The following is a 22,541-nucleotide window of genomic DNA, read 5'->3' on the forward strand; positions in this document are numbered from 1 at the left end:
ATGACTGGGCAAATCACTACCTATCTACAGAACACGGTTAACAGACTGAAACATTCCACATACTTACGCTCCGGGGAGACACCGTTTTAACTTGCAGAACTATTTCCCCTCAGTAAGATGCACAAGACAGAGATGATATCCCCATGCTAAATCTTTATTGTGCAACTGCCGCTCAAAGCTTTTATTACCTTCCACAGACACGCCTCACAAGAAATTAGACACCAACAGTGGCTAGATTGACGGGCAACAGACGAAATCCATCCAGTGATGATTCGTACACGTGCAGCAACTCTTGGGGTACAAAAGCCTTAGCCAGGCGGCCAGCCCAACTGACGGCCACCCAGAATATGTAGGTGTACGTGATGGACAGACTGCCCACCCTCTGGCCCTTCACCCGCAACCATCCGGAATCCATCAGTCAGGCCCAGGTGAGCAGCACACTTCTTGCCAACAATCATTAAACGCCCGAGAAGCTGGAGAAGGAAGCACGAAACCATAAATAAAATAAATAAAAAGCCACACACAAAGAGGGCAGGAAGGGAAGGAATGAGAGCAGAGAACCACCCAGAGAAACCAGGTAGCCAATTCCTAGCAAGTCAACCGCTGCGCTTCAAATTACTGCCTGTCCGCCCGCAACCGACGTTTCCCAAGCAAAGCTACAAAGACCGATTATGCACGCTATAAGGGGGTGGGGGTGGGGGGTGAAGAGCTACTCAATTTTTGTCAAGCTAGACAGTAACAGAGTACAAAACAGCCACAGAAGCTAAGTTTGTCTCCGGGTTAAAGCCCCCATTATATCTTCAGGCAACATCAGCAATTCTAGCGGAAAATAAACTTTAGGCTGCCTTTTGCGTGGGTTTACAGAGCCTTTGAACTTGACTTTTATAGCCGAAAGTGAAGCATCCAGCACCTCTCAGCCAGCTTTGCCCTTCCTCACCCCTGACCTGCCAAAACCCCCAAGCCCTCTTCTCCATATTAAAAGAAGTACTACTGCTCTTACTCTAAACCACGACAATAGGCAGCAGACTGCGCTCCAAAACAACACTGCATTTTGCACCAGAACTACATACCCAGGGATGAGCATTGCTTTAGCTCACTACTTTTAGTCAAAAAGCTCAACTCCATTACAAGCCAGAAAACCCAAGCTAGCCTGCTACTGTGCCCTATCAAGAGGAAAAGGGGGGTGGGGAAAGAGGAACTAATTACAGGTACAGTTTAGCGTACAGAAGGCTTTCACAGTACTTACAGATTCACCAGAATCTTCTGCTTCAGATAACCTGATAATTGCCTCCTTAGGCATGACTAGGAAAAGCGTCGGAGCTTGGGGCGAAAGATCATGGAACACAAGGCACTGGAGGAAGAGTAAGCAGTTAAAACGTAATTGGCTCCAGAGAAAGGTAATAGCTGAAGCAAATCAATACGCCCCAAAGAACTCGTACGGAAGCAGATTACCGCATACCCCAAACACAAGCCGAAACGTTGATTTTTCTTACGCGATATTAACACTTTCTATATGCAAAACCCAACGTAGTTACAGAGCCCCCCTCCAGAACTGGGATTCAGCATGCAAGATGACGGGGGCAAGGAGACGGGCCAGTACTTCAGATTAGCAACCTCCAGTATGTTTGAATTCGGGTCGATCATTTCCTAAGCAGTTTTTCGATTCGAGATGTGGTCCACACAGAGGCAGGAGACAAATGGCTTAACTGAATCAGCAAAGAATTTAGTGAAGCGGAAGATGAGCGGCCATTCACTTTCCATGGTACAGGGAGCTCAAGTACTGAACAAAAGCATAATCACAGGAAGCCTGCAAGTGCGTAGTTCGAGCCTGTCCTCTATGTTGTACATAAACCCTACCTTCAAAAGCAGAAGACATCCCTAACTGCTCATCGTCAGCACTCCAATAACAAAATTCAATGGGATACTAACTGAAAGTTAACATCGTGTACGCGACGGCTGCTTTTTTCCTTCCCCCACCAGTCTAAGCAGTTTGCTCCGGTTCCCAGCACGCTGTGGTGCGTCAGCATCCGTGAACCTTGCAAGCATGCTCTTATCACGGTCCCACTTCACCACAGAAACAAGGTCTGGGAAGCTTTTGCAGCCTGGCCGGCTTCTGGATTATTTTTTCTTCTTTTTGTAATAGAAAAATAAGAAAAGCTGTCATTCTTGGCTTTAATAATCCACTTTGGGTGTTCAGAACCAAAGCCTAGCGCAGCAGAGCCGTGAAAACTCTACAATGCTATTACGAGGCACGTCAAGACCTCCGTTTCTCCAACGCAGAACTAACTCATTACGGTCACTGCTCAGACGTTTGCTGTTTACATCCATACGTACACACATCACATACACCCCGGAATCCCCGAGGAGATTGGCTGCGCGTGCTTAATCTAAGGTTTCAAGACTAACATCCTACACGAGGCAGGACCACTCCCATCCCTCGGCAGCCAACTTTGCACGACTTGCAGTGCCAAAGGGATATCACGCGGCAAACGTCTGCGGCCTACGCCAAGCGCGTTCCCGTCAGAGGCCCTCCTCTACGCGCGCGCGCACACGACACGGTGGGGCTGGGAACCGAGGCGAGCCAGACAGCACCAGCAACCCAGTACGCGCCGCGACAGCCGGGGACGGGGTGGGGGAGGGGGGGCGCACCGAAAAAGCGCGATGTTTTAGGGACGGTGCAGTAGAGAGCGCAACAACCCAGAGAGGCCCCGTCCGTGCCCCGTCCCTCCAGCCACCCGCAGCAACGCCGCCACCCGCCCTGCCGCGCTCCCGGGCACCCACCGTGCAACGGGTCCTCGGCTCAGGGTGCCTGCGAGCGCGGGGGCAGGGGGAGCGGGGAAGGAAGAGGAACCGCGCACAGAGCAAAGCCGCGACTACCCCCACCTCCTCATTCACCTCGTCCTCGTAGATGACGCTGGCGGGGAAGCGGCTTGCCGATGATCTTTCCGAAGACAGTAGTGGCGCCACCGGGCCACGCGGCCCGCGACCCGACAATCTCGACAGCCACGACAAAGCCCGTTGTCGCCCCCGCGCTTCCTCCACTCGGCCAGGCCCTCCGCGGCGCCCATTGGGCCGCCAGATCGCCGCCGGCCGATCCCGCGCCTCGATTGGCTGTCTCGCCTGTCGTTTTCGCTTGTCCCCGCCCCCTTGGCGGATCAGCCCTCGTCGACATAGTGCTTACCGGGGCTCAGGGAGTTTGCGCGCCCTTGGGGCGCGGAAGGAGAAGACGCTGGGCGAGTCCGCGGAGGGGTTTGCGCCGTGCAGTGCTGCGACCCTGTGGGAGGGCAACGAGGCCTCGGAAGAGGCTATTGTAGCTAGAACTACTGTCTCCTGGTATTTATTACCGCATCAAGTCCACCCCAAACGTGCCTGTGGCTTTTTGGTGCTGCTCTCTCCAGTCAAATGACTGCTTTTGCCGGGGCGGGCCTTAACTTTTCAGAACATTTCACAGAACCAAAAGAAGTTGCTCTGAATCGCTCCCTGAAAGCCCCGCTTCAATTGCAGGCGCTTCTAAGCTGCACGCCTCCTGGGAGAAAAGAAAACACAAATAAAATAAAATAATAATAAAAAAAAATGCGTCTGCTCAGCACTGGTGGCTCGAGGGCTGGAGGGCAGATCGAGAGAGGCTTTGCGCTGAGCTGGGTAGGAGGCTTTTAGAAATATAGGCAGCGCCCCCAAAGCTGACCAAGGGTGGTCTGTGGTGCCCTGCACCCCCGGGGATAGAGAGCAATTTGATTGGGCCACACAACTGTATTGTAGCGTATATAACCCCTGCTTTCCTCTCTATCGGGCTGAGGATATCCTTAGCCGCCTTTGCGGCAAGGCCACGCTGTCGGCTCACGTTCAACTTGGTGTCCGCCAGGAGCCCCCCCACGTCCTTTTCTGCAAAGCTGCTTTCCAGCCAGTCGGCCTCCAGCATATACCGGTGCGTGGGGTTGTTCCTCCCCAGGTGCAGGACTTGGGCATGTTCGGGTTTCCCACGATGGGAGGGACTTTGTTCCCCCAGTCCCTGCCTTGAGGTTCAGGGACTTGAGGCACGTGGGAACAGTGACTGCCAGTGAAAACGGAGGGAAAAAAATCGTTGAGTACCTCACTCAGCCTTCTCCATGATGGTTGTCACTAGATCATCTCCTGTCTTACTTACTGGAGGGGGGTGGGTCCTCGCTTCCACCCTCTGCAGGCTTCCTCTTTGTGCTTGAGTTTGGCCAGGAGCTCATCCACATGGGCCTCCTGGCATTTTCGCCCAACTTCCGGCTCGTTGGATGGAACACTCCTGAGCTTGGAGGAGGTGACCCTCCAATACGAACCAGCTTTCTTGGGCCCCTCTTCCCTCCGGGGCCTTATCCCACAGGACACTTCCAAGCAGATCCCTGAAGAGGCCAGAGTCGGCTCTCCTCAAGTGCAGGGGTGTAAGCTTGCTTTTTACGCCCGTCTCGAGAGCCTGAACTCCACCATCTCACGGTCACTGCAGCCAAGGCTGCCTTTGACCTTCGCATCCCCAACGAGCTCCTCCTTGTTGGCCAGTACGAGGTCCAGCAGAGCACCTCTCCTCTTTGGCCCCTCTATCACTTGGGTGAGGAAGTTGTCAACGACGTGCTCGAGGAACCTCCTAGATTGCTTACGCCCCGCTGTGTTGTCCCTCCAGCTGATATCGGGGCGGTTGAAGTCCCCCGTGAGGACCAGGGCCTGCGAACGTGAGGCTGCTCCTATCTGTCTTTAGGAGGACTCACCCGCTTGTTCTTCCTGGTCGGGCAGCCTATAGCTGATACCCTTTGTGGTTTAAGCCCAGCCGTTAACTCAGAAGCATGCAGCTGCTCACTCACTCCCCTCCTTCTTTCTCCCCCCGCTCCCAAAGGCACGGGGAGGAGAATCGAAAGAATGTAACTTCCACAGGTTGAGATAAGAACAGTCCAGTACCTAAGGTATAATACAAAACTACTACTGCAACCACCAATAATAATAATAATGATAAGGGGAATAACAAGGGGAGGGAATACAATTGCTCACCAGCCGCCGACCGATACCCAGCCCAACCCGAGCAGCAATCTTGGCCTTACGGTTAACTCCCCCCAGTTTATATACTGGGCATGACGTGCTGTGGTATGGAATTCCCATTTGGCTAGTTTGAGTCAGTTGTCCTGTCTCTGCTTCTTCCTGGCTTCCCCTCCTCCCTGGCAGAGCATGAGACTAATAAAGTCCTTGATCAGGTTAAACATTACTTAGCAAGTACTAAAAACATCACTGTGTTATCAGCACTGTTCCCAGACTAAAGTCAAAAACACAGCACTGCACCAGCTACTAAGGAGGACAAAAAATTACTGCGACGGCTGAACTCCAGACAGTATCCACCCCTGATTCCATACTATTGACATCATGCTCAGATCCCACATTTCTCAATATACCATCGCTTTTGTCTCATATATATATACACACACATATATATGCACATATATATATACACACCCACACACGCACAAAGAGAGATATCATTCCTTAGTCCATGGACCAATCCCTATAAAGTTGCTGAATTCATCCAGTCCATGATGTCAGGCTCCATCTCTTGTAACAGTCTTTCGGGGCAGGAGGGATGGTGTGTAGTGTTGGATTGTTGCCTGCTGATGACACCGCCAAACTCGTCTGGTCACTGCTGAGCTTGTCTGGTTTCAACAAAGTTTGTTCTTCGTTGGGGTGATGTCGTGGTTTGAGCCCAGCCGGTAACTCAGAACCGCGCAGCCGCTCGCTCACTCCCCCCCTTCTTCCTCCCCCCGCTCCCGGAGGGATGGGGAGGAGAATCGGAAGAATGCAACTCCCACGGGTTGAGATAAGAGCAGTCCCGCAACTAAGGTATAATACAAAACCACTACTGCTACCGCCAATGATAATAATGATTAGTGAAATAACAAGGGGAGAGGATAGAATTGCTCACCACCCGCCGACCGATACCCAGCCCGACCCGAGCAGTGATCTCGGCCTTCCGGGTAACTCCCCCTGGTTTATATACTGGGCATGACGTGCTGTGGTATGGAATACCCCTTTGGCTAGTTTGGGTCAGGTGTCCTGTCTCTGCTTCCTCCCGGCTTCCCCTCCTCCCTGGCAAAGCATGAGACTGAGAAAGTCCTTGGTTGGAATAAACATTACTTAGCAACAACTAAAAACATCGGTGTTATCAGCGTTGTTCCCAGGCTGAAAGTCAAAAAACACAGCACTGCACCAGCTACTAAGAAGGAGAAAAATGACTGCTATAGCTGAACCCAGGACAGGTGATGATCAGAGGGAAGTCAGGGTCAGTCACTGGTAACCTGAAGACATCTAGCTGGTGGCTATAAAAGTGTTATGTAGCAGGCAACAGCATACAGTTGTGTTCATTGGCTATTTTCCCCCCAAAATTTAATCCCCTTCAGGTACGCATCAGACTTCCCCATCTTCCCGCATTACCCACCAAGTATATCCGGGTCCCTGAGCAAAAGCAAAATCCCAAAAGTGGGTTTGCCTTTACTTGAAGCAGGAATAACCCAGACTGTCTTCCCCAACAAATTCTTTATGTGCACCACAGGAACTTTATCCCCCTCTACAGGACGTAAAAGTTCTGATTGGGCTGGGCCAGCCCTGTTGGCAGATCCGCTAGTGTTGACCAACCAGGTGGCTTTTGGTAAATGTGTATCCCAGTGTTTGCAAGTCCCACCACCCATTGCTCTCAGTGTAGTTTTTAACAGCCCATTGTACCGTTCGATTTTCCCAGAGGCTGGTGCATGGTAGGGGATGTGATATACCCACTCAATGCCATGCTCTTTGGCCCAAGCGTCTATAAAGTTGTTCCGGAAATGAGTCCCATTGTTTGATTCAGTTCTTTCTGGGGTGCCGTGTTGCCACAGTACTCGCTTCTCAAGGCCCAGGATAGCGTTCCGGGCAGTGGCGTGGGGCACGGCGTATGTTTCCAGCCATCCGGTGGTTGCTTCTACCATGGTAGCACACAGCGCTTGCCTTGGCGGGTCGGTGGGAGTGTGATGTAGTCAATCTGCCAGGCCTCCCCATATTTGTACTTCAGCCATCGTCCTCCATACCAGAGAGGCTTTAACCGCCTGGCTTGTTTAATTGCAGCACATTTGACATTCATGAATAACCTGGGCAATAGTGACCATTGTTAAGTCCACCCCTCGATCACGAGACCATCTATATGGTGCATCTCTGCCTTGATGGCCTGAGGTGTCATGGGCCCACCGGGCTAAAAATAATTCACCCTTATGTTGCCAATCTAAGTCCATCTGAGCCACTTCAATCTTAGCAGCTTTATCCACTTGCTGGTTGTTCTGGTGTTCCTCAGAGGCCTGACTCTTGGGTACATGAGCACCTACGTGGCGTACCTGCACCACCAGGTTCTGCATCCGGGCAGCGATATCTTGCCACAATGCAGCAGCCCAGATGGGTTTACCTCTGCTTTGCCAGTTGCTCTGCTTCCATTGCTGCAACCACCCCCACAGGGCATTTGCCACCATCCACGAGTCAGTAGAGAGATAAAGTACTGGCCGTTTTTCCCGTTCAGCAATGTCCAAGGCCAGCTGGATGGCTTTCACCTCTGCAAACTGACTTGATTCACCCTCTCCTTCAGCAGTTTCTGCAACTTGTTGCAGCGGACTCCACACAGCTGCCTTCCATCTCGATGCTTTCCCACAATACAGCAGGACCCATCAGAAAACAAGGCATATTGCTTCTCACTGTCTGGAAGTTCATTATATGGTGGGGCCACTTCAGCACGCATCACCTCTTATGTCTTGTAGAAAGGGATTAGTATTCCTTATCACAGGAGCTGGAGTAAAATCAGCTCTTCCACTCAATCTGGGAAACTGCTCACCAGAGACTGGAGCAGCAGCTTTCATGGGAGGATCATCCTTGACCGTTATTCTCCTCTTCAGTTCACGCACCCGTTGCTCCAGAGCTGAGGTAGGTTTTCCATCCCACTTTCTCATGTCTTCTCCGGGATCCTGAGGGTAAAACCATAGGGTGGCCCGTGGCGTGTACCTCCTATATTTTCTTTCTCGAGCAGTAGGGCGCCTTCTGTTAATAGCTGAGACATGGGTTGGTACATGTGGGGAGCTGGATAGATCGGATAAATCGTCTCTCAATTGTTTGAACTCCTGGGACAGTTTTTCCACAGCTGAAATGATGGAAGGGGTGAGATTGTCTTCGAACTCTCAGAGTTGACGAATCAGGTCATCCTCTGTTGGTGATGCTCCGTCATTCCAGGTCATTGATGCCAATGAGTGGGCATATGATGATGGCGCACTCTGTGTAAGTTTCCGCCACATGGGTCGTGTACATTCGACTTCATCTGGATCTACGGATGTGTTCCTGGCATCCGGCCTATGATAGATCATCTCTAGAATGGCTGATTCCCTCAGGGACTGGATGCCTTTCTCTATCGTGGTCCACTTGGCTGAGCGACTCATAATGTCGTCTTTGTAGGGAAACCTTTCCTTCACGGCTGCCAAGAGCTGCATCCAGAGGCTGAGGGCTCGCTTCTCTCTTGCAATCGCTTTGTCAATTCCTCCTTCCCTAGCAAGTGATCCCAACTGCTTGGCTTCCCTACCTTCTAGTTCGTGACCGTCGGCCCCATTGTCCCAGCATCAGAGCAACCAGGTGACAATGTGCTCCCCTGGAAGACGGCTGAAATCTTTTCGCATATTCCGCAGCTCGGTTGAGGTCCGGGGTCGAGAAGTGACCTCTTCTTCTTCTTCCTCTTCCTCTGATCCACGTAGTAGTAACTCTTGTTCAGATGCTGTTCCGTGTAGTAATTGCATTGGAAATTCATCTTTCTTCACTGCAGGGGTTGCTCTTTGTGCCTCTCATTTGCTTTTGCTTACAGGGGCAACAGATATTGTCACAAATTGGCCATTTGTTTTACCTGCAGTGTTTGTCACTGTGGTTGGAGTGGCTGCAGAGTCTGCCACTAGGATTGGAGTGGCTGCAGTGTCTGTTGCCAGGGTTGGTGCAGCTGTTGTGCTTGGGGGTTGAGTAACACCAACAGCTGCGTTGTCTGTTGCTGTCGGGGTTTGAGTAGCTGCTGTGCTTGTCACTGGGGTTGGTGTAGCTGCTGTGCTTGGAGTCGGAGGAGCTGCGTTGTCTGTTGCTTTGCCATCAAATACAGAGGCATCTTTTTCCCTTTGAAGGTGCTGGATAGTGTTGAGCAGGGCTCTGTAGGCGTAGGCCAAGCCCCAGCACGTTGCAGCGAGTTGTCCCTCTCTGGTATAACCAGGATGACAGCGCACCTCGTTTAAGTGTTTTACTAGTTTTTCCGGATGTTGCACTTGTTCAGGGGTGAAGTTCCAAAGCACTGGAGGGGCCCACTGGCCTAGATACTTGCCCATACTATCCCACACACCCTGCCACTCGTGACTGTCCAGCCTCAGGGAAAATCTCTTGGTGGTCCTCCTAGATCGTCGTCCAACCCTAGACCAGACTTGAACCCGACACTGCTTAACTTTCGAGATCAGATGAAATAGGGTGTTCCCAGGGTGGGATGGCTGTGGGTAAAACACACTCCGTATGTGTGCCAACATGCTGATCCCCAGCACAATCAGCAGGCAGGTCTCAAGGGTATTCAAAGGCCATCCAAAACCTTCAGAACTCTCAAATGCTGTTGCAAATAGGCTGGTGGGGGAACGGGGGGTGTAAGGGAATGCCTCCTTAGTAGGTTGACCCCCCGAGGAGAAAAAAAAGATATGCAATTGCTAAAATATTTCATTATATACCTCCCAAAGTATAGAGGTGATGGCCACACCGGAAGCGCAAGCCAGACCAGTTTCATGATCAATGAGTCTATTGTATTACAAGTCATTACCATGAAGTACAGCGAAACAAGAACCTTAGCCCAGGCCCCCCAGCCGATAAACACTAAACCAGCAAATACTGGCTGTAAGTAAGGTAGGACATGCTGAAACTCTGAGATCAAGCGCAACAACTCGGGGAGCAAATAAATCAACAGTGTAATGAGTGACGATTAATCCAAAACGATGAATGCTTATCACAAACACGATTAGAAACACTCTGGTCAGATCTGTCGTTATCTCAACCCTTCGTGCCCCACGTTGGGCGCCACAAAGAACTGTCGTGGTTTAAGCCCAACTGGCAACTCAGAACCACGCGGCTGCTCCCTCGCTCCCACACTTCTTCCTCTCCCCGCTCCCAGAGGGATGGGGAGGAGAATAGAAAGAATGTAACTCCCACGGGTTGAGATAAGAGCAGTCCAGTAACTAAGGTATAATACAAAACTACTGCTGCTACCACCAATAATAATAATGATAAGGGGAATAACAAGGGGAGAGAATACAATTGCTCACCAGCCGCCGACTGATACCCAGCCCGACCCGAGCAACGATCTGGGCCTTCCGGGTAACTCCCCCCGGTTTATACACTGGGCATGACGTGCTGTGGTATGGAATACCCCTTTGGCTAGTTTGGATGAGGTGTCCTGTCTCTGCTTCCTCCCGGCTTCCCCTCCTCCCTGGCAGAGCATGAGACTGAGAAAGTCCTTTATCAGAGTAAACATTTCTTAGCAAGAACTAAAAACGGTGGTGTGTTATCAGCACTGTTCCCAGACTAAAGTCGAAAACACAGCACTGCACCAGCTACAAAGGAGAAAAAATTACTGCTACTGTTGAACCCAGGACACACCCGCTACAATGCCACCCTCACCCGTCTTCTCTTCAGTCCTTGCCCATAAGCTCTCGGTCGGCTCATCAGCCCTCCCCAGGCAGGGCTCCATGCAGTCCAGCTGTTCTCTCACCTAAAAGGGCCACTCCCCCTCCTCATCTTCCCAGCCTGTCCTTCCTAAAGAGTCACAGGAGACATCCCACCACCTCTCCGTGATCCCAATGAGATCCTAGCCCTGCAACCGCACACGCATCTCCGGCTCCTCATGCTTATTCCCCATGCTGCGTGCGATCGCATACAGGCGCTTCAGAGAGGCGCCCCAGCATGTTGGCTCCCTAGAAAGGGCTTGGGGGATTTCTCCATAATGGTGCCTTGTAGGTGCTTCCTTGCTTTCATGCAAATGCTGGAGGTGACCTGCTGGCTGGAACCAGCCCTGTCCGGCACAGGGCAGACCCTGGCCTCTTCTGGCAGAGGCGGCCACCCCTGGAGCACTGTGTCCGGTTCTGGTCCCCGCAATTCAAACAAAGATGCAGACAGACTGGAGAGGGTCCCAAGGAGGGCCACAAAGATGATCAAAGGGCCGGACAACCTGCCCTATGAGGAAAGACTGAAGGAGTTGGGTCTTTTCTCCCTTGGAGAAGGCTCGGGGGACACACGCAACACACCTCAGCACAGTCTTCCACCACTTAAAGGGGGGCTACAAAGAGAGGACAGAGGCACTCTCTGCACAAGGAGCCACATAGAGATGACAGGTACAAGTCTGCGCCAGGAGAGAGGTTTCATCTCCATACAAGACAAACTTGGGTTTTGCTGTTTGGTTTTGGGTTGGATTTTTTTTAAACAGTGAGAACAATCAGCCACTGGAACAGCCTCCCCAGGGATGCGGTAGAGTCCCCAGCGCTGGAGGGGGGGGGCTGTTTTAATAACCCTTTGCTCTCTCTGAAGTATCAGCAACGCTGCCTGCGAGGCGAGACATCAATTCCACCAGGCACCACAGGCTTCCAAAACCTATGGTAATCACCCAGACCCCCTGAATGTATAAGCCATACCAGCTTCTTCAAAATTCGCCTGCCCCCGGAAGCGGGAACACCTCCTAGATACCTTAGGGAGTTTGCACAGACAGAATAATCGATGTTACCTAGCTCAATCATTCAGTAAGCAAGCACTGCACTGCATTCCGCTGCGCTGCACTGCACCAGTGCAGTTTCAAGGAAACATCCAATATCGGTTTCCATCTCCTCCGGGGAAGATTTAATAAAGGTCAAGTCCTCGGGTTGCTTAAGTGCCTGCATCACCAAACTTCACCTGGTCGCTTGGGGACAAGGAAGAGATGAAGACGCCTTCCAGAGGGCGTCTCAGATGCCTCAGTAACAGAGCGTTCAAGCGCAACGAAGGATCGCCCTGCTTTCCCATGCCCATCTCCCTTTTTCAGTAGCTGTTAAAGAAAGATGGAGTTTGCCGTCTCCCTGTCATGTACTTTTGGTTTGGGTCTGGCGGGGACGGAGGCAACTTTCCCCTATGTTCTGCTAACCGGCAGGGTACGCCACAAAACAGCCAGACACCAGCTGTAGAATATGCACAGTGTATTAAACAAGCACACTAAAGCGAATAAGGACTCTAAAGCAAACAGGCACACTAACGTGAATCAGGTATATATCTCTCTATACATACTAAATAAGTACAATAAAGCAAATCAGAGATCTATACATATAAAGTACAGAGGAAAATTAGCAATGCATCAAATCATTACTGCATAGAGAGAACAGAGATTAAGAAGAAATACATCACCAGACACCACTGAATCAGCATCCAGGCCCACACTTCAAGCTGGGAAGCCCCGTTGCAGCCGATGCCAGGAGTCTCAGGTAACTGGGAAAATTCCTACGTGGTTCATCCACCCATAGGTGAGGCTTCGGATTCGGCCACAAGGGGGTCCTGCTTTTATACCCTTAGAAAAACAACCGCCTTTATGCCAGCTCTGTCATTGTTTACTCCTGGGGCCGTGCAGTTTCTCATGATCTCACTGTTGTCCACACCGGCACCCCAGCGCGGCCAAGTATGAAGGTCACAGAACAGCTGCACACACCTGTGTTTTCCTGCCTCTTTCCGACAAACAGTCACGATGAACGTAAACATGTATACTCTACCGAATACACTTTGATAAAAAACATACTTTGCTATCTCCCTCAGTCATGAGAGGGAATCAACTCTCAGCTAGGTTCCCATGCATTACATTCGGTCCTTTGATTCCCGATCACGACGGAGACACACGAGACACAATGTCTCATGATTGGTACCACAGACAGCAGGTCCATATCGTTAATAAAATGAGTATAACGACCATTATGCACGCTGAGGGATGCTAGAGTTATATTCCCACTACTACTACTCAGGTCGTATACATTTTCTGTACTATGAGCACAGTGATTATAAGCACTAGAAAGGTTGCAACATTTGATAACGACAATACTAGCATTAGCTATAGTTACTACATCTTAATCCGTTTGATACTGCACAAACAATCATTCGTAGCGGTTTTCTGACAAACTGGTTGTCCACAGGTGTACTCCTGGGGAAAATGTTGAATTAGCTACGAAGGCAAGGTTCATTCACATTACAGGTGTAATTATCTTGTCGTCTGCAAGGTGTGGTGCTGCTCTTCCATCTCCGGCGCACAAGCGAGATGTCAGTCCTTTTCAGATATCTTCCTGGGGTAATGGCATCGCCCAAAGGGACCATAAGGCATATGAGGACGGCTAGGAGCTGTAGTTCCTGTAAAACACAAAACTAAAACACAATAATATCATCCTCTTAAATAGCATTTATTTGCAGGGACATATTCCCATTTTTCTTGTCCGGATTTAATCACTAATACTGCATTGTCTTTTCCAGTGGCAATAATTTCAGCCAGCTCGGGTGGGCCCTTGGGTGTTTGGACCCAAACTTTAGCTCCACTATTCAATTGGTCAGTGGATCCAAATTCACAGTTCCCTCAAGCTGTAGTTCTCTGTGGGGCTTCCCCCTTACTCACTTGTGTTTTCAACACAGGCAAAATCAACATTTGGGCAACACGGCCTTGTGGCTGAATTAAGATATCTTGATCTCCGCTATTCAACAAAATCACCTTGATCTCCCCCTGATAATCTGAATCAATGATGCCCCCAAGTATTTGAATACCTTTGATGGCTAAAGCGGACCTTGGGGCTATCAAACCAAAGTAACCCGATGGAATATATACCCCAGTACCGGTATCAATGACACAAATGCCTCGGGTGTTCAATCTATGCATTTGTAAAGCATACGAATCTAATCCTGCGGTATCCAGAGTTGCTCGATAAGGTGCTAAAGCTCCCTCCTTTATTTCCCAGTATGTGAGGGTCTCTGCTACTGTTAATGGTTTTATTTGCAAATTAGGGGTAGCCATCCTCATTAAAGGGGTTTCCATTTCCCCAATGGGTCTATTGTTCAATACCGGTAGTGCTTCAGGCAAATGGTCTCTCCACGTGTTTGATTTGCCTCCCCCCAGTCTCTTCAACCGTTCCTTAAGCAAGCCATTCATCCGTTCAATTAATCCGGCGGCTTGTGGATAATATGGTATATGAAATATCCATTGTATGTTGTTCGTATCAGCAAATTGTTGTACTTTCTGGTTTTTAAAGTGCGAACCATTGTCGCTCTGAATTTGCAAAGGAATGCCACGGTATAAAATAATCAATTCCAGTGGTTTAATTGTACTATCCTGGGTTGCTCGTCTACATGGATGTGCTATTAAATATCCAGAGTATGTGTCAACGGCAGTACACACATATCGACAACCCCGATGGGCCGGCAGACTACCTATATAATCCATTTGCCAGATTTGCCCTGGCAATTTTCCCCGATTCAATTGCCCTTGTACTATGTGCGGTACGGTCCTTTGCTGTGTATGTTGGCAGATGGGGCACTGGGCTATCACCCTTTTAATGATATCCAAATTTATAACAATTCCGTGGTCTTGGGCCCACCTGCAAGTGGCTTTCTCCCCAAGATGACTGCATTTCTGGTGGACCCATTTGGCCAAACCCATCTGTTGTGCGTGATGAGGGTCTTCCGCGACTTGGGAGGTTTTTGCTTGTCCATCTGCAACAGAATTATACCATCGTTCCACAGTGGGCATCTACATGGAACACTGTGACTTGAGTTTGTTGGACAAATGCCCAAATATCCTGCCACAATTCCTTCCCCCATACTTCTTTGGAATGAATTTTCCAGTCATGTTTGGCCCAAGTTGGGAGCCGGGTAGCTAAACCATTGGCAACTGACCACGAATCCGTAAAAACATGACGTTGTCCCAGTTCTCCTTGTTTAATTGCCACATATACGGCATATAATTCGGCATACCGGCTACTTTTACCTTCACCCCTAGTGACTTGGAACTTATTCTGGGACAGGTTATAGGCTACGCCTTTCCAAAAACGTTTCCCACTAATATATTTAGCTGACCCATCAGTAAACCAGGCATGCTTCCTTTCTTCTCCTGTCAGTTGGTCTAGGGGTTTTCCCCATTTTACCGGTGATTCTTGTTTTCTATCCAGGTGATCTACATTTGCTGGTTCACTTGCAGGGGCGTTGGCGACTTTCTCATGAGGCGCTGCCACTCCCCCAACCCCTACTTTAGCTCTATCTTGGATATACCATTTCCATTTAATTACGCTAGCTTCCTGAGCATGTCCTATCCTGTGCGTCTTGGGTGAACTGTTTACCCACTGCATTATTGGAATTTCAGGCCTTAGTGCCACGCCATGCCCGATTGTCATTTGTTCCGTTTCCACTAAGGCCCATCGACGTGCCAATAACTGCTTCTTGAATGGTGTATACCTTTGTCCAGCTCCAGGTAATTTCCGGTTCCAAAATCCTAAGGGCACTTTCTTCCTACCCTGCTTCTGCCAAAGACTCCAATTGGCATAATGATCATTTACAGAGAAATTCAATTCCGCCTCTCCGGCCTGTACTGGCCAGAGGTCCAGAGCCTGTTGAACTGCTTGTTTAGCTGTTTCAAATGCTTGCTGCTGCTCATTTCCCCGCTCGAATACATATTTCTTTGGCGTTACTTTACAGAACGGAGCACGTATTTGCCCCAGCTGAGGGACGTGTTGTCGCCAAAAGCCAAACCAACCAAAAAATCGCTGAGCTTCCACTTTACTTTGTGGGGTAACAACATCTAAAATCTTCTGCGCGTGTTCAGCACTGGTGGCTCGAGGGCTGGAGGGCAGATCGAGAGAGGCTTTGCGCTGAGCTGGGTAGGAGGCTTTTAGAAATATAGGCAGCGCCCCCAAAGCTGACCAAGGGTGGTCTGTGGTGCCCTGCACCCCCGGGGATAGAGAGCAATTTGATTGGGCCACACAACTGTATTGTAGCGTATATAACCCCTGCTTTCCTCTCTATCGGGCTGAGGATATCCTTAGCCGCCTTTGCGGCAAGGCCACGCTGTCGGCTCACGTTCAACTTGGTGTCCGCCAGGAGCCCCCCCACGTCCTTTTCTGCAAAGCTGCTTTCCAGCCAGTCGGCCTCCAGCATATACCGGTGCGTGGGGTTGTTCCTCCCCAGGTGCAGGACTTGGGCATGTTCGGGTTTCCCACGATGGGAGGGACTTTGTTCCCCCAGTCCCTGCCTTGAGGTTCAGGGACTTGAGGCACGTGGGAACAGTGACTGCCAGTGAAAACGGAGGGAAAAAAATCGTTGAGTACCTCACTCAGCCTTCTCCATGTTGGTTGTCACTAGATCATCTCCTGTCTTACTTACCGGAGGGGGGTGGGTCCTCGCTTCCACCCTCTGCAGGCTTCCTCTTTGTGCTTGAGTTTGGCCAGGAGCTCATCCACATGGGCCTCCTGGCATTTTTGCCCAACTTCCTGCTCGTTGGATGGAACACTCCTGAGCTTGGAGGAGGTGACCCTCCAATACGAACCAGCTTTCTTGGGCCCCTCTTCCCTCCGGGGCCTTTACCCCACGGGATGCTTCTAAGCAGATCCCTGAAGAGGCCAGAGTCGGCTCTCCTCAAGTGCAGGGGTATAAGCTTGCTTTTTACCCTCCTCCCGAGAGCCTGAACTCCGCCATCTCATAGTCACTGCAGCCAAGGTTGCCTTTGACCTTCGCACCCCCAACGAGCCCCTCCTTGTTGGCCAGTACGAGGTCCAGCAGAGCACCTCTCCTCTTTGGCCCCTCTATCGCTTGGGTGAGGAAGTTGTCGTCGACGCGTTCCAGGAACCTCCTAGATTGCTTACGCCCCGCTGTGTTGTCCCTCCAGCTGATATCGGGGTGGTTGAAGCCCCCCGTGAGGACCAGGGCCTGCGAACGTGAGGCTGCTCCTATCTGTCTTTAGGAGGCCTCGCACGCTTGTTCTTCCTTGTTGGGTGGCCTATAGCAGACACCTGCAACAATGCACCCTCACCCATCTTCTCTTCAGTCCTTGGCCATAAGCTCTCGGTCAGCTCATCAGCCCTCCCCAGGCAGGGCTCCATGCAGTCCAGCTGTTCTCTCACCTAAAAGGGCCACTCCCCCTCCTCATCTTCCCAGCCTGTCCTTCCTAAAGAGTCACGGGAGCCATCCCACCACACCTCCGTGATCCCAACGTGATCCCAGATGCGGGAACACCTCCTAGATACCTTAGGGAGTTTGCACAGACAGAATAATCGATGTTACCTAGCTCAATCATTCAGTAAGCAAGCACTGCACTGCGCTGCACCGCACCAGTACAGTTTCAAGGAAACATCCTATATCAGTTTCCATCTCCTCCCGGGGAAGATTAAACAAAGGTCAAGTCCTCGGGTTGCTTACGTGCCTGCGTCACCAAACTTCACCTGGTCGCTTCGGGACACGGAAGAGATGAAGACGCCTTCCAGAGGGCGTCTCAGATGCCTCAGTAACAGAGTGTTCAAGGGCAACGAAGGATCGCCCTGCTTTCCCATGCCCATCTCCCTTTTTCAGTAGCTGTTAAAGAAAGATGAAGTTTGCCGTCTCCCTGTCATGTACTTTTGGTTTGGGTCTGGCAGGGACGGAGGCAACTTTCACTGCAGCAGCCCTCACAGTGCTGCGCTTGGTAGTTGTAGCTAGCAGGGCTGTGATAACACACCAGTGTTTTGGCTACTGCTGAGCAGTGCTCCCACAGCATGGAGCCTGGCTCTCCAACCACCCCCACCCCCAGAGTCCAGTAAGCTGGGGGTGGGCAAGACGTTGGGAGGGGACAGAGCTGGGACAGCTGACCCAAACTGACAAATTTGTCAATCGTCCACTGTGCTATGGAAGCAGCACAGCTGCCGTTCAGACCTATTGTTTTCTCCTACCATATATATCCCTCCTCACCAGAAAAGGGATATCAACGGGGCCTTAGTACACAGCCATTCATCGAGTGCTCCAACAGGAGTTGGATGCTCCCAACACATTGCACCGTGCCGAAACCACCCTTGTACGGCCTGCCTGTAGCGTCGCATACAGTATTTTCTAGAGGTTCAGCAGCAGCCTACATTGGCTTTATGTACATTTGCGTACCACTTCCAAAAAGCTAAGAGTTTGCACCCTACAAGACGCAGGAGGCTGCTAAGCGGTTCCAGTTTCACGCTTCAAATGACTGGGCAAATCACTACCTATCTACAGAACACGGTTAACAGACTGAAACATTCCACATACTTACGCTCCGGGGAGACACCGTTTTAACTTGCAGAACTATTTCCCCTCAGTAAGATGCACAAGACAGAGATGATATCCCCATGCTAAATCTTTATTGTGCAACTGCCGCTCAAAGCTTTTATTACCTTCCACAGACACGCCTCACAAGAAATTAGACACCAACAGTGGCTAGATTGACGGGCAACAGACGAAATCCATCCAGTGATGATTCGTACACGTGCAGCAACTCTTGGGGTACAAAAGCCTTAGCCAGGCGGCCAGCCCAACTGACGGCCACCCAGAATATGTAGGTGTACGTGATGGACAGACTGCCCACCCTCTGGCCCTTCACCCGCAACCATCCGGAATCCATCAGTCAGGCCCAGGTGAGCAGCACACTTCTTGCCAACAATCATTAAACGCCCGAGAAGCTGGAGAAGGAAGCACGAAACCATAAATAAAATAAATAAAAAGCCACACACAAAGAGGGCAGGAAGGGAAGGAATGAGAGCAGAGAACCACCCAGAGAAACCAGGTAGCCAATTCCTAGCAAGTCAACCGCTGCGCTTCAAATTACTGCCTGTCCGCCCGCAACCGACGTTTCCCAAGCAAAGCTACAAAGACCGATTATGCACGCTATAAGGGGGTGGGGGTGGGGGGTGAAGAGCTACTCAATTTTTGTCAAGCTAGACAGTAACAGAGTACAAAACAGCCACAGAAGCTAAGTTTGTCTCCGGGTTAAAGCCCCCATTATATCTTCAGGCAACATCAGCAATTCTAGCGGAAAATAAACTTTAGGCTGCCTTTTGCGTGGGTTTACAGAGCCTTTGAACTTGACTTTTATAGGTAGTAATTTAATTTTCTTCATAGTAACTGGTCTTGAGTCATATTAGTTATTTAAGTCAAGAAAGTAAATTTTCAATATTTTTAGTCTCTTTAGAGTTGTAATATTGCTTGGTTTAGTGTGGTATTTGCTTTGTTTTTTTCAGTTAGCATATGTAGCTAGATTTGCTGAAGCCTTAGACCGTAAGCTGTGGACTTTCACCTAGATATTCTTTCATCTGGAATAGTTAATTTTCTTAGTAATTTTTTTTAGAAGCTTGTACAGTGCTGTGCTTTGTCTTTAGTATGTGAATAATGTTGTTAACACTTATGTTTTACTTGCTGCTAAGTAATGTTTATCCTGGGTCTAGGACTTCTTTAGTGTCCTGTGCTCTGACAACAAGCAGGTGCACAATTGTCCTGGTTTCACCTGTAACAGGTATTTTTGCTGAGGTGAGTAACTCCAGGGAGGACGCCTTCAACACTGGAGTGTGGGGGAAACAGCGTCCAGGATTCTCGATCCTGATCAGCGAGGCCACCAAGGCATCCTCAAGTCCTCATCAGGACTTGCCCAGGAGCCAGCAGCTCTGCTGACGCGAGCAGCTGATTCATAGGGGGCGGTGCCAGGAGGGAGGGCACCATCCCTGAGTGGATAAAACACCGCCCTAGCGAGCTCGGGTGATTAGGAGTTCTGCAAAAAGAGTGGACAAGCGAGACGTGTCCCTGCAGTTTGCGCAGTAGGGTGAGAATTTGCCTCAGTGCCAGGGGCTGGTCCGGGAACTCTGCACTGGCTACCTTGGCAGTAGCCAGTGTCACCACCCAGATGGAAGTGATGACAGGGGAGGCTGCAGTGCAGACCTCAGGGTGTAGAAAGTGCCTCGACTTGTCTCTTGATGCAAGGGTGGCTAATGGACAGGGCTGCACACGATGCGCCCTGGTGAAGGGCCTCCTGCAGCAGGTGGCTGAGCTGCTGGAGACTGTCAATAGACTGAGAGATATAGGGAAGCAGGGAGGGAGCTGGACTGCTGGCTCCAAGCCCAAACTGTGCAGGGGCCACAAGCATCCGCCCTAGTACAAACAGAAAAGGAGGGCATTAATCCAGGAATCTGGGAGCTAGTAACAAAAAAAAAAAAAAACACCCCAGCAAAAAAAAAGAGGAAGAGGACAAATAAAAGCAAGGGGCTTCCTCCAAAATCTGACGTCCCCACTCAGAACCGCTTCACAGCTCTACAGCTCTACAGGGGGTTAAAAAGGAAACACCCACGACACTAAAGGAACAATTGGTTGCTGCACCAATAAAGAGGATTACTACTAGTGTGTCCAGGAAAGAGGTCATAGTAGTAGGTGACTCTGAAAGGTACAGAGGCACCCATCTGTCAGCCTGATCGGATCTCAAGGGAGGTGTGTTGCCTACTGGCGGCTCAGATCAGGGATGTTGCTGAGAGGGCTGCCTGGTCTAGTAAGTCCTACTGACTAATATGCATTTCTAGTGGTCCATGTGGGTGCTAGTAACATAGACAGCAGTAGCCTGGAAAACATTAAGAAGGACTACAGAGCTCTGGGAAAGGTGGCTAGGGGCTCTTGAGCTCAGTTTTTTCATCAATCCTCCAGGTCAAAGGGGAGGACCTTGAAAAGGCCAGGTGGATCTGACAGGTTAATAAATAGTTATAAGGGTGGTGCCATAGTCTGTGTTGGAATCACGGAAACATGGTGGGATGGCTCCTATGAGTGGAGTGTTGGAATGGAAGGTTATAAGCTCTTTAGGAAACACAGGCCGGGCAGATGGGGAGGGGGTGTAGCTATTTATGTCAGTGATAGGCTGGAGAGTATGGAACTCTGCCTAGGGATGGGTGATGAGCCAATAGAGAGCTTGTGGGTCAGGGTTAAAGGGAGAACAGCAATGGGGAACATTACTGTGGGGATATGATACAGGCCGCCCGATCAAGAGGACTCTGTGGATGAAGCTTTCTATAGACAGATAGGAGCAGCCTCACGCTCGCAGGCCCTTGTCCTCATGGGGGACTTCAACCATCCTGACATCTGTTGGAGGGACGGTACGGCCCAGCAAAATCAATCCAGGAGGTTGCTCGATTGTGTGGAAGACAACAACTTCCTCTTGCAAGTAATAGAGGAGCCGACAAGGAGAGGTGCCATGCTTGACCTCGTGCTCACCAACAGGGAGGGGCTGGTGAGGAACGTGATGCTCCAAGGCAGCCTTGGCTGCAGTGATCATGAGATGCTGGAGTTTGATATCCTCAGGGCAGTGAGAAGGGCACACAGCAAGATCACTGCCCTGCACTTCAAGAGAGCAGACTTTGGCCTCTTCAGGAACCTGCTCAGTAAGGTGCCATGGAATAAAGTCCTACAGGGCAAGGGCACTCAAGACTGCTGGTTGATATTCAAGGATCACCTGCTCCAAGCTCAGGAGGGTTGCATGCCAACAATAAGGAAATGGGGCAGGAGGGCCAGGAGACCTCCATGGATGGATAAGGAGCTGCTGAGAAAACTTAGAGGGAAAAAAGAAGCTTATAGAAGGTAGAAGTGAGGACAGGTGGCCTGGGAAGAATACAGGGACAATGTCCGGGAAGCTAGGGATCAGGTCAGGAAAGCTAAGGCCCAGCTAGAATTGAACTTGGCCAGGGATGTCAAGGGTAACAGGAAGGGCTTCTATAGATATGTTGACACCAAAAGAAAGTCTAGGGACCCTGAGTCGAGATCCTCAGGGCAGTGAGAAGGGCATGCAGCAAGCTCACTGCCCTGGACCTCAAGAAAGCAGACTTTGGCCTCTTCAGGAACCTGCTTAGTAAGGTTCCATGGGATAAAATCCTAGGGGCCAGGGGGGCCCAAAACTGCTGGTTGATATTCAAGGATCACCTGCTACAGGCTCAGGAGGGTTGCGTCCTGAATAGAAGGAAGTGTGGCAGGAGGGCCAGGAGACCTCCATGGATGGATAAGGAGCCACTGAGGAAACTTAGAGGGAAAAAAGAAGCTTATAGAAGGTGGAAGCGAGGACAGGCAGCCTGGGAAGAATACAGGAACGTTGTCCGGGAAGCTAGGGACCAGGTTAGGAAAGCTAAGGCCCAGCTAGAATTAAATCTGTCAAGGGATGTGGAAGATAACAGGAAAGGCTTCTATAGGTACATAGCAAATAAAAGACAGACCAGGGACAATGTGGGCCCTCTCCGGAAGCTATCAGGAGAACTGGCTACCCTGGATTTGGAGAAGGCTGAGGTTCTCAATGGCTTCTTTGCCTCAGTCTTCATTGGCAAGCACTCTGACCACACCAGCCAAGTCTTGGAAGGCAGATGCAGGGACTGTGAGAATGAAGACCTTAGGCCCACTGTAGGAGAGGATCAGGTTCGAGACCATCTTAAGAACCTGAACGTGCACAAGTCCATGGGACCTGTTGAAATCCATCTGCGGGTCCTGAA

General features: G+C 50.4%; 1 protein-coding gene and 1 long non-coding RNA gene across 3 annotated transcripts; both read right to left on the reverse strand.

Moving 5' to 3' along the window:
* Positions 1-133: 133 nt before the first annotated feature.
* Positions 134-3,515, reverse strand: LOC115601768 (histidine triad nucleotide-binding protein 1-like). The gene is given in 4 exon segments (XM_030472157.1): positions 134-473; positions 1,247-1,351; positions 2,896-2,922; positions 2,924-3,515. Coding segments are annotated over 4 exon segments (546 nt in total). The 5' UTR covers positions 3,173-3,515; the 3' UTR covers positions 134-308.
* Positions 3,516-4,603: 1,088 nt separating this feature from the next.
* On the reverse strand, positions 4,604-17,452 carry LOC115601771. 2 transcript variants are annotated; one of them, XR_003989484.1, is made up of 4 exons: positions 17,289-17,452; positions 10,665-11,748; positions 10,620-10,622; positions 4,623-4,762 (listed from the first exon to the last, which is right to left on the reverse strand). It is a non-coding gene; the product is annotated as an uncharacterized LOC115601771 (long non-coding RNA). The 2 variants fall into 2 exon arrangements; XR_003989483.1 differs by lacking the exon at positions 17,289-17,452 and having other exon boundaries at positions 4,604-4,762; positions 10,665-11,907.
* Between the last annotated feature and the right edge of the window lie 5,089 nt (positions 17,453-22,541).

The sequence above is a fragment of the Strigops habroptila genome, chromosome W (assembly GCF_004027225.2).
Source record: "Strigops habroptila isolate Jane chromosome W, bStrHab1.2.pri, whole genome shotgun sequence".
NCBI classification, from domain to species: Eukaryota; Metazoa; Chordata; class Aves; order Psittaciformes; family Psittacidae; genus Strigops; species Strigops habroptila.